At 31.2% G+C, this 12,376-nt stretch overlaps 2 protein-coding genes across 2 annotated transcripts in view; one reads left to right on the top strand and one right to left on the bottom strand.

The window, feature by feature from the left end:
• PAK1 (p21 protein (Cdc42 Rac)-activated kinase) overlaps positions 1-937 on the top strand; it is a gene marked incomplete at both ends in the record, with an annotated part of 31,132 nt that extends 30,195 nt beyond the window's left edge. Inside the window, 2 exons of the mRNA XM_012938945.3 lie at positions 332-469; positions 860-937. Coding sequence (XP_012794399.3) covers positions 332-469; positions 860-937 — 216 coding nt within the window. The remainder of the gene's footprint in view (positions 1-331; positions 470-859) is intronic.
• Positions 938-8,601: 7,664 nt separating this feature from the next.
• MS3_00004254 (uncharacterized protein) overlaps positions 8,602-12,376 on the bottom strand; it is a 70,224-nt gene continuing 66,449 nt past the window's right edge. The window contains exon 15 of the mRNA XM_051212154.1: positions 8,602-10,105. The gene's annotated coding sequence lies outside the window, so the exon portion shown is untranslated. The remainder of the gene's footprint in view (positions 10,106-12,376) is intronic.

The following is a 12,376-nucleotide window of genomic DNA, read 5'->3' as shown; positions in this document are numbered from 1 at the left end:
TTGTGTTCGCTGTCTATGTGTAAGAAAGTAATCGTATAACGTAAAAAACCTATTGTTCTGGGTTAATGGTTATTTTAAATCATACATGGGTTTCGTCAGTGATATAGCCTCACAATCAGTCGTCACTCAATCACATTTCTGTCTATCAATCGACATTCTTTCATTTTAACAACTAGAAACTCGTCCATAAAATCACCCAAAAAATCTTAATATTTATCATTCAATGTTAAACATATCATACTGTTTATGTATTGTATTGCAACAATTTTTTCAACAGTTATCATTGATTTTCACATTCTCGTGTTTTTCTTTTACATCAATTATATTTTAGGCATTGTATCTTATCGCTACCAATGGTAAACCGGAAATTAAAGAACGTGATCGCTTATCAAGCACATTTCTTAATTTCCTCGATCGTTGCCTAGAAGTGGATGTAGAACAAAGAGCTACGGCGAATGAATTATTACAAGTTAGTCATTTTTAATTTATTTCGAATATCGGTTCTTTGTACTCCAGTTTAAACATGTAAATTTCAATCATAAATTTGGTAAGACTTATATATATATATATATATATATATATATATATATATATATATATATATATATATATATATATATATACTGCACAGCAGGACGATAATCCTTTACTTAATGGAATTAATTATTTACTCATTATTTCTCATGCTGATAATCCCTCTGTACATTCTAGTATTACGTACTACAATACTCGCGAAAAACACATTAGTTTTGTCTATTTTTAATATAAATCTCTCATAGTTTAATACATTGATAACTTCTTTTGTTTTGAAGATATATTCCTTTAATTGTGTTTTCTTGTTTTTTATCTGTCTTCATAGCATCCATTCATATGCAGATGTTCTAAACCATTGAGTTCATTGATTCCACTGATCAATTTAGCCAGAGAACAGAAATAATTTAACCCCTGAATCTCAATACAGAATCAAGAAAACCAATTAATTTTTGTATATTGTTTCCTAAAAAAAATTTCTTTTCCTCAAATCTGTTTATTCTGTAATCACAATTCATTTTTACTCTCTATACATGCATATAATAATATTAATGATTCATATTACATAAAACATATACTCTTAGAAAGTAGTAATAATAATATTCACAAACTATGGTTATCAATAATGATGAATAAATCCAATCTACTCATTTTGGTTCTATTCACATTTAAATATTCACCTATTATTGTATTACATTTTGAAGTCATAGTAATTTTTCCTGTGCTGTTTCCTTTTCTCTCTCTCTCTCTCTCTAACACACAGAAAGTACAGCCATTCACTAGATTGTACATTACAGTATTTAATCATAGTGCCGATTATGTTTTTTATCAAGGTTAATACCGCTTACTCGTGTTTGTTAAGCTTTCCCATTCACTTTTCTATTCTAATATAATTTTGTTTATAAGTCAAATTATTAACAAGTGTAATATAATAAAAAAAAGTAATAATAATACACTTAGGAATCACAATTAATTACTTAATAATCTCTTTTTAATTAATACATCACTCAAATGAATTAATGTGAACATTCATAAACATCCATTGGGTTTTTTTCTTGAATTTTACACATATATGTATTCTATGTGGTTTTGAAACACAACTATTCGCTGTCTTTATACTCACACATTCATCCACTCACTGTTTATCTTCTCGTTAATTGTCAAGTTTTATTTTTATTGCTCACATTGTTAAACACATAATGGTTCTTTTTTCTCTTTTCTTTTCGTCAAATATGTTTACATACATGATTTTGTAGGGTATTAAATTTCGAGTATGTTTTTATTGCTTATTCTCAATTTCATTGTCATTTGTACACAATAGATCTGATTTATCTGGATTGACTGGCCAAAAACAGAATAGAACACATTGAAAAACAGACATTAGGTTTTAACTATTTAAGCGCCTTTTTTCTCTTCGAGTAACAATAGTATGTTACATTTAAAATCTTTCACTGATTAAACTGGAATGAAGAATACACTTCTACATGTAACAGTTAGTCAGTAATGATTATCTCGTTGCATTGATTATATATGTGTTAGTGTATTTTTATGTGTACACGTTATGCTGTGTTCCAACCTTCATACATGCATACTTTATTCTTTTAATTTACCATTCCCAATATCTCGCTAATTTTCAAGGGATATTTCTCATACATACAGTAAATAATTAACAAGACGAACAACTGATTTACTGCTAATGATTTATTTTCAAAATTATCTGCATTTTGTGTACATCTATGTGCATGTGTTCGTGTACTGCCATTGTCTACTGTATACTCTTAGAAATTTACGTTACTCCATATACATATTATTCTCATCAATTTTCCCCTTTTTTATGCTGATCTATTCCAGGATAGTTATTAAGCCTATTTGAATATGGTAAATCTACTCCATGTATGTATATGGAGTGCTTCATTATTTATTAGGCAATCATTTAATTATAAATAATATTCTCGTCTCCCGGTTTAGCTATTTATGTTAAATTAACTACTCAAGTGGATTGGAGGTGTGGGTATATATCGTTAACACCTGTATCATCAGCAAAACTAGTCTTAACGAATTAATGCAAATAAATGAGTTATATATTCACTGTTCTCAAATTTTGTTACTCTTATGTTCTGTCATAATTAATGAGACAATAAACAGTTGAAAAAGAATTTATCTTCGTAGAAATCGTTGGCGTCATAGTTCTGATCAGTTACTATTGTCATTCACATCATTATTCGCAAAATCAGTCAGTTAACATTGCTGCTTTGAAAGTTTACCTCTAATTGTGTTTCTACCCATCTTTTTTTCATTCATCTTCACTTGCGCATTTTCATTATAATCATCTATGTGTATTGTTGACATACAGAGAGTCTTTGTATTGTTTTGTCATAATTCTTCAAAATAAAGCTTATGCTGCCTTTTCATTTCGTTTTTCTTTTCATGCTTGCTTTACTATGTTGCTGTATACACCGCAGTTTCTTCTCTATATAAATAATACATTTGATTATTACAATCCTTTATGCTGAATTTTGTTTTATGTATTTTTCTTTTTGCTTATTCTGCTTTCGTTAATATGATGGTTATTGTTGCTTGAATACATGTATTTGTTGCCGATAAGCGCACGAAATGTTTTTCCTCCATTTTTTACTATTCATTCTCGGACTCATCATTCTACATCTGTATATGTGTGTGTTGGCATGCGTCACATTCTATTTCATATTGTTGATGATGGAGATAATAGTAGTAATGGGTGTTTTTGTTTTTTAACTTAGATTTTTTCGGCTTCTTTATCTTTCGGAAAGGAGAGAAGTTGTCAGTAACTACTCGCTTTTCATTATGCATCATTGTACACTTCTTTCTACCACGTTGTACTTATTTGCTTGTTTCAACTGAAGATCATTGTTTTATGCTGCGAGTGGTGTTGCTACATCGCTTACTTACTACCAATTAAGTGTAAGTACTATGACAATGACAGCTTCTACTTTGTAATGGTCTTTTTTATTTTTTTCATTTGTGTTTTTCTTCAACTTTTTACTTGTTGTTTACTCTTCGAAATGACACACATTATATCTACAAAATACCTTTTAAAAAAACTTACTGGTATTGTTTTATTTTTAGCCTTAATTATCCATGAATATACCTGTTTTTTGTTCACAGGCAGAAAATGAATTTATGCCACCTGTTTTTGGATTAAACGAGATTAATTCAGTGTTATATTGAGGCCTTAATAATAAACTAACTTGATGATGATTGTATTCATGGCCAAAATAATAGTGAAAGTATTTGCATGAAAAGTGTACTAACGAAGTTCATCAACTTTGTATAACCTCTATTCGAACACTATTGGTCGAGTTAGAGCTTATGAGGAAACTGGAGTAGTGACCGTCAACATAACTACTTTCCCCACTTTTATTTAACCTTGTTATAGACATTCCTTCAAAGATGACGCTTTCATCATATAATGTCTTGGCGGTTGATCTGCTCCCAGGAGATCCACTTGTTGATCTAGATTACCTTAAATAACAATCTAACCGCTCCTGGAATACGATTCTCACCCTCTATATTCAGAATGTTATTTTAGAACTAGTCTGTATCAACGCCTTAACCGATGTTAACAATGTCATCAACCCTAGTGAATTAGTGTTTGACAAAATCTCAGCACGGATTCAGGAAGTTCGATTGGTTTATAGTATAGGTGAAATTTCCAATCTGCCAACCAAGTGAGTTTATTAAACAGTTCACTCCCTCCTAATTTATTGCTGTGAAACATGGATATTTAGACTATGGAATCTGCGTAGGTTACTAGTATTTGATTATAAACGTCTTCAGATAATCGCTCGTTTACTTTGTGACCACAGAGTGAGTAATTTTGAGGTTAGGAACATAGTAGTAGATAAAGATGGCAAGTCTATTAGTGAGATAGTAAGCTTTCATCGAGATCAGTATACTTAGCCACCTCTTACCTCGTTGGGTGCTGTTGGTCGGAAAATAGCCAGGTGTCGATCAAACTATAAATTATAAGGCACAAAGTTATTAACAATTAGGCTGAGCAAATAAAAATTACATTAACATAAGGAACAACCTAAGTGAGTCGATACCATTCCCCTGTAATTCTAACTGGTCAGTACATTATGCCAGAATATTCATGTGGTTGAAACCAATGTATCATCTGTATTAAAAGGGGCAATCGCTATGCAGTAAATAGTCAAAGTTATTTTAGTCTGTCATTTGTACTCGATTCTGCTATATACATTTACATATAGAATCTTTTAATCAAATCTGATCACAGTATTATGTAAGTGTGCGAAATCAGAATGTTTCAACTTTTCATGTACTTTGATTGGTGAAAAAGACATACTGTCTTTATTATAATAATATAACCTAGAGATATCTGATTCTGATTTCTCGAACAAGATAAAAATAATAGTAGTAGTTTCGATAAGCAATGGAACTTTGATAATCAGGAATTCAAGGAAAGGAAAGTTCATGCTCTATATATTCACTACTGAAACATTTTATTCGTTGGTGTTATGAATAATAGATATTCTTCAAACAATGTATGCTTTATATTTTGATATCAAGGATAAAACGAAGAGATTGGTTGTTTTATTCACATGTTTGCCTATGTTGGATTATTTATTCCCTTTTATGTGAATAAAAATCATTAAAAAGATAAATAATTCAATATTGTGTTAATTAATTGACTCTTAAAAAAACTTCAAATTTAGTTCGTAAATACTTTATTTTACAAAATTCTGAGCACAATAATCTCACTTCCTTTAATACATTTCCCATTTGTAATAATACACTTATCCTATTTACGTTCCTAAATTTTAAGATATCCTTCAAGGTTACATTCGCCAATAGTAAACAATCAAGGCATCACATGAAATTTTACCAAAAATCATGAGGTCACCTAATGAATACATTGTTTAAACACTAAACTAGTATTTCACATTCTCACCAGTCAAATTATGATTGCATTATAATCTTTAATTATATAAGTAGAATGTATGATCTAATTCCTTGTTTAGTTATATTATTAAATCTTTCCATAATTGAACCCTAGAAAAATTCACTTCAAAGTTAATCATTAGTGAGGATATGCTTCTGAATTACCAAGATCTTTAGTTAATATATATTTTCACAGTTGAAATCATGGATCGATCTCAGTTAAACAATCACTGAAAATGTAGCAGCACTGGACAACTGTTCCATCCTAGAATGGGATTAATCAACAGTGCCCGGCCACAGGACCCAGGACTTTCAGTTTAACGCGTAAGGTTATGAATTGGTTGAAGCTAGTTATTAACACTATCGGATGCCGTCTCAGTTGTCTATGGGTTAAGTGTTCACACGGGGGACCGAAAGTCCCAGGTTCGATTCCTTCATTCGGAGCCGTGGATACGTACTGTTGAGGAGTTCCATACTAGGACAAAACGGCCGTCCAGTGGTTCTAGGTTTACAATTGTTGTCTAGCTAAGATCAGTTCACGATTTCAGCCATAAAAATCCCACATATAAATATTTATTTGGAAATCTAAAGATAAATTTACAGTCGGAACAATTGTTCAATACTCATTGATTTTGTGATAATTCCTCAGCTAATGACAATTTATAACAAGAAGTATATTTGAACAATATCATCTATTATTGTTTATCAAAATATAATGACGTTTTTTATTGTGCATAATCCACTCACATCATTCTGTACAAGAAGAAATTTGTCATTAGTATTGCTGTGAATATAGTGGAAAACTATTTGCCACCAGAGAAATATAGTCACTATTTTAATTATTTCTTTTCTTTTACGCAATTCTTTATATATACATCATACCTAAATATTAATAATTAATCGCCGTTAATATTTTTTTATAATTCTATCATCATTGTTACTAAGATGCTTCACAAATGACAATTAACATCATTAAGTTACATTTCTAACTCAATCATTTTTTGTTTTAGCAAAACATTGAGGGAAAGATGTTAAAATTTCTTCCATAAGATGTCCACCAGTAGATGATCACGTGTTACAACAATTAATGTAATATATTTTGTTTTAATTCAGTAAAATTAATTAGGTTTCATAGAACAAAAAGAATGCGGCTAACAATAGAATCTAGAACCAGTGTTTTATTCGCTTTGCGACTCATCAGTTGAATTTATCTACATCACAGTGTGTATATTCACACCGGTACTAAAATCCAGTATCTTTTGTTTCAACTCCTCAATTCATTATCCATTGAGCTGCTGAATCATTGATAGGCATTAACTCAAATCCTATCCTAGTTTGTTTCATTTTTGAAGCTTTGTGGGTATGAGCTTGTATATGGGTGAGCATTTTCTGATTTTCTACATAAGTTCATCTTCATTAAACAGCTATTTATGACCGGAGAAAAATAGTTTAACTCATAGAAGTATTCATTTTCTTGCTTGTTAGTGATTTTTTGAAAGATAAGTGTTTCAAAATTACTGTGGAATACTATAACCTGTAAAGAAAGTTCAAATGAGGGTGGCTTAGATGTCCACCAGTAGATGGTCACGTGTTGTATTAGATTGACTAATTTTAAAATATTGTGAATCTCTAGATTTTCAATGAATAAAATCGTATTTATTGTAAGACATAAATATTCTGACTTCAGTATCATTCGTTATGGATATGAATTTTTGAGGGACTGGTATCCGTAACAAGGCAACTGCTATTTAATTCCTGGTATTTACCCAATGTTGATAATATAATAAAAAGTGACTAAACTCTGAAGCCGCTTGTCTTATCCAACAAAATATCCTGTAGTATTATATAACGAAATGATTTAAGTTAGGTAACCATTGTAAACTAGGAAGCAACGGACATCTATTTCTTCTTAGTATGGGACTCCACAGGATTTCGCGTTTATGACCCCTCCAAGAACTGAGTTCGGAACATCCAAGCATCCGAGATGGCGCTTAACTCGCATACCTTCACAATCCTCTATAATTAAAAAATCATCATGTTTTTACGAGTAAATTACTTCAAGCGGTAATTTCAAGAGTTCTAGTAAGATGCCGTGAATGTTTGGCTCAGTAATATCAGAAGGTGGAGGCTATCATCAATGACAATGAATAGTGTTCTAACAATAACACGAATCGATTGACGCTTGAAAACCCTGAGTCCAAGCCCTGGTCAAGTAACGGGTGCTCACTTCTATGGAGCCCTGTACTAAAAAAGCATCTGTCCATTAACTCCTAGTTCGTTATGATTGTCTAAGATCAATGAGTGATTTAAAAATTCACTCCATAACCCCTTATACTCTAAAATGAAACCTACTAAATAGTTAAGTCTTAATAGAAAAATAATCAGTTTCTTAAAATACATAAACATAATTCTTGATTTCACAAAATGCAATGGTTAGTGTCTACGGCTGGTTTTTCTTCTAAAGAAACAGGTTATCTTTATGTCTATTTATAAAGTAATTGATGAAACTGATACCATTTACTATTAATGGTGTAATTTTTTAAGTTTGTTCTTTTCAACGTCAAAAACATGTCTATGCATAATAAACCAGCACTGTGTTCTTGTTTGTTGATTTCATGTTTATGCTTGACCAAACTAAATGCACTGATTTCTTACTATCAAGCAGTGTTTTTTTTCTTTTAATTAATGTACACAGATTGATAACCTAGACTTTTGGTAAAGTGTATAATTAAGTAGAATGATTTTTAAATAATTGCTCTAAAACTATAACAAATGACGTGTTGAGGAGTTGTTTCTTCTTGAATTTTGTAGATCCTTCAGTAGACGGTTTCAAATACCCTTAGGGTCAGTTGAAATGTACCTATTTAATATTTTCATGTGTAATCGTAACTAAGTTTATGTCTTAACACCATTGGAGCACAAGACGGAAGGTCCTGAGTTTGAGTCCCGATGATGCGGAATTTTTGATGCGCACTTCCGAGAAGTCCCACACTAGAACGAAACGGGCGTTCAGTGCTTTCAGGTTTTCAATGGTGGTCTAATATCAATCGATTTATGGTCTAAATCAAAAACTTAACAATCTACACAACGCCATAATGATAAGTATGTCTTTATGTTATAATTGCGGTTGTTCAATTCACTAATTAAGTAAAATACTTAAAATGGTTGTTGGCCTAATTAAATATATGTAGAAAAATATTTTCACCAGATTACTTAGTCAATAAAAAATAAGTAGCTACTTGTTATACAATGAAACATTTTAAACTAAGTGATTATACTCTATAAATATTGTTTCTTTTTACCAATGTATATATATATCGATGACTTTTCGACTGTCGTCAATCATTAAGGTGAAGTCATAAAATTGTTTTAAAATGCTATCTTAATATATAATATTATTAAGTGGTGAGTATCAGTAATTAAACGCAATAAGGATGTCTCTCATTTGAGAGGACCTGAAACATTCCTTGGTCGAAATGTAGATAAGTGGTCAAAACTTGAAAGGAAAAGTCTATACTGAATGGATGATATTCAGGTTTAATAGTTTCGAGAGAAATCAACAAAGCTAGATGATTTACGACTGTAAGTAATCAAAAATGAGGTTTCCGACTGACTGACAACTGAATAGTGACCAATTTCATGTTTATTTAGTCCTTCAGCATTAATCGAGTTCCGTTAGTTAAATGACTCGACGCTATATTGAATATGTTGAGATGTTAGGTGGTTGGATATAATCAACAGAATTGTAAATATCTGACTTTTACAGAAGATATGTGCTTCCTTGGATAACTAAGTGGTAACGTCTCAGATCATGAAGCTGAATGACACAGAATCAAATATACATGGAAGTGCCAGTCATCTCAAGATCATAGATACACCTTGCTGACAAATGCCAATTAGTACAAAATCTCGCTTCAGGATATCCTGTCAACTAAATCAAACCACCGCTCCACATCTCGACATAGTGCACGTAATGTTGAATCACTTAGACTAGTGGCCACATTGTAGCTTGACTGATCATCACTAAAAAGAACTTAAGATACCTGAAATTAATCACTACTCAATGGTCAATCAACTGTAAAAAAATATATTTAGAAAGTACAATTCTCCTTAAAATAAAATTCCATATATATATATATATATGAGAGAGAGAGGGGGGTTCGACAAATATGTACTTCACCCTTAAGTAAATAATCACATTTATGCAATAGTCTGAAATGTCCGAAGACAATTTATTATCAGTGTTAAAAAGAAATAGATCACAATTTAAGATAAGCAATGAAACTGATAAGAATAAGTTTCTTTTTTGAAACAAAAATCTTTTTCGTAAACATCCGTTCTTATAGAAATCAATAAATAAATCTTATTCTCACTGTCACATATTTATCTTGTTTCTTGTTGTTGTATTTCTTTTATCAAACAAAAGTTACTTTTTTTTTATCGTGAATACATTTTGAAAACCAATTTAAATGAAAGTTTTTTATACCGAATTAAATTGTATTTCAAAGTGAATTCGACCCGACCAAAGTAGCTCGTGCCAGTTCAGCTGCTGAAGGTTTATGCAAGTGGATATTAGCTATGGAATAGTATGATCGTGTAGCTAAAATTGTAGCACCAAAGCGTATTAAATTAGCTGAAGTTGAATAAACAGAGAATATGGCATGTTTAAAAAAGACACAAGATGCATTAGCTGAAGTTGAAACTAAATTAGAAAATTTACAAAATCAACTTAAATTTACACAAAACGAGAAAAAACGCCTGGAAGATGAAGTATCAAATTGTGCAACTAAATTAGAAAGAGCTACAAAGTTGAGAAGTGGCTTAGGTGGTGAGAAAGACCGTTGGCATCAAGCAGCTAAATATGTTGAAAAATTATATGATAATCCTATTGGTGATGTACTGATATCAGCTGGAATAATTGCTTATTTGGGACCATTTACATCGACTTACAGAGTCTTGCGCCTGGCGCGAGACCGATAGGTCCTGGGTTCGAATCTCGCGGGGAGTGGGATCGTGGATGCGCACTGCCGAGGAGTCCCATACTAGGACGAAACGACCGTCCAGTGCTTCCAGGTTTCCAACGGTGGTCTAACATCAACTGATATAGATTTAAACATATTTTACACTCCAATAATCAAAAGCTCTGATTTGTTTCAAATATCAATTTATCAAGAGAAAGTTGTCCATCAACTTCATTAACTTCCGTAAAATGATTTAGCCTACAAAGATTAGTGTCCAATTCACATTTCGAATTTCAATGTTAAGGAATAATAAATTTTGTAAACACTAAACGCATTTTATAAATGAAAAACAATTTATAGAATCAAACGTATTAGTATAAATGTTCTACATTCGCTGATCAACTGAAGCTCGTTTGAAATTCTGTATATATTACTGTATGAGTGATTTATAAATTCTGCATACTGAGTTGTTCTCCATTCTGACTATTAGGTGAGTGAGTATGAGAAACAACATTCTGGACTAATAGCCACTTAGTGTTTTTCGGCTATTATCTCACATTTAGCGTAACATTAGTACTAGATAGATAGCTTAAGGGAGTTAATTAATACTTGGACTAGATCAATACATCTGCTCTCCTATCTAACAGTCCGGTCTCAAGAGCCCCAATAAACACATTCCTCATTGTTTTTTCTAGGAATCTCGACGAAATACTTATTGATAGAACAATTAACTTCAAAATGTAACAAGACGAAATTGAGTCACGTCTAATAGGTTTCAAACGTATTTTTAATCGTTGTTGTTATGTAATCACTTCAAATAACTAGTCAAATTCTAGACTTAGTTTTAGGCTTTTCAGTATATGCTTATGTAAACACTATGGGCAATTAACTGAACACTAGAATGAGACTTTAACCAGCCATATATTTATTAAACTTCTTATTTTAACAAGCTTTCATCTGATTACTTGGTAAACAATAAAACTCAAAATTACATAATTGTATCTTGTTAACCAAACTTATTCAGAATTAAAATTCTATTCAGAACAATTGAGGCATTTGTTTTAGTCGATTGTACAGTTGTGAAATGACATCACTGAGAAAACATGTATTTGAGAGTATATAACAAATAATCTGAAATATGCTAGTCCTAAATAGTCGAAACTTAATCGACTGAAAATAGTGTCAATATTCTTAAATCTCTCAAAGTAATTAACAGACACAGAAACGCTTAGCTAAAGCAGAAGCCAATGATCTACTCGAAATGAACCTATACCTTTATAAAGAAACAGTTGTCTACTTAACACTGATATAGTGAACTGATATTTTCCATCATACAGTCTTTAATAATTTTTGTTCTTATGTGATGTTATAAAATATTTACTAAGTTGATCATCATTTGATCCACTTGAAAATTAACTTCTCATTCAATCGGTGGTTTTCATAAATACAATTCTTAAAATTTTATCCAAACTCGTCAAATTTTCGAGAATTGCTGTGCAGTGCATCTTATCAACTTTCCAATCATAGATAAGTGCTGTTGTATTCCGTTTGTATTGACTTAATCTATGTTCAAACGATCTTAAAAATGCATATAAATTATATTATACTGATAACCCGTATTACTTCGACCATTCAGACACTGTTGTTTGCTATTCAATGATAATATGTTACTTTTCAGCGCGAATGAGATTAAAAGAAAATCGTGATAACCTACATATTATTATGCTTAAGTTGTTGTTCTTTGCTTTATTCCAATTTTATTCTGAGGATGCTTTGTGAAAATGTTTATTTTTAAAGATTATATACATCATGAATCGACATTAAAATGTAGTTTGTAAATCAAGGATCATTGTAGATCTGTGTTTAATTGGATTTCAAACTCGTTAGTAACGTTCCACATGTGATCAGTTCAAGATCTTCTAATTTCGCCATGGAAAGCACAA

The sequence above is a fragment of the Schistosoma haematobium genome, chromosome 1 (genome assembly GCF_000699445.3).
Source record: "Schistosoma haematobium chromosome 1, whole genome shotgun sequence".
In the NCBI taxonomy this organism is placed as follows: Eukaryota; Metazoa; Platyhelminthes; class Trematoda; order Strigeidida; family Schistosomatidae; genus Schistosoma; species Schistosoma haematobium.
This window is presented reverse-complemented; position numbering and strand designations above follow the sequence as displayed.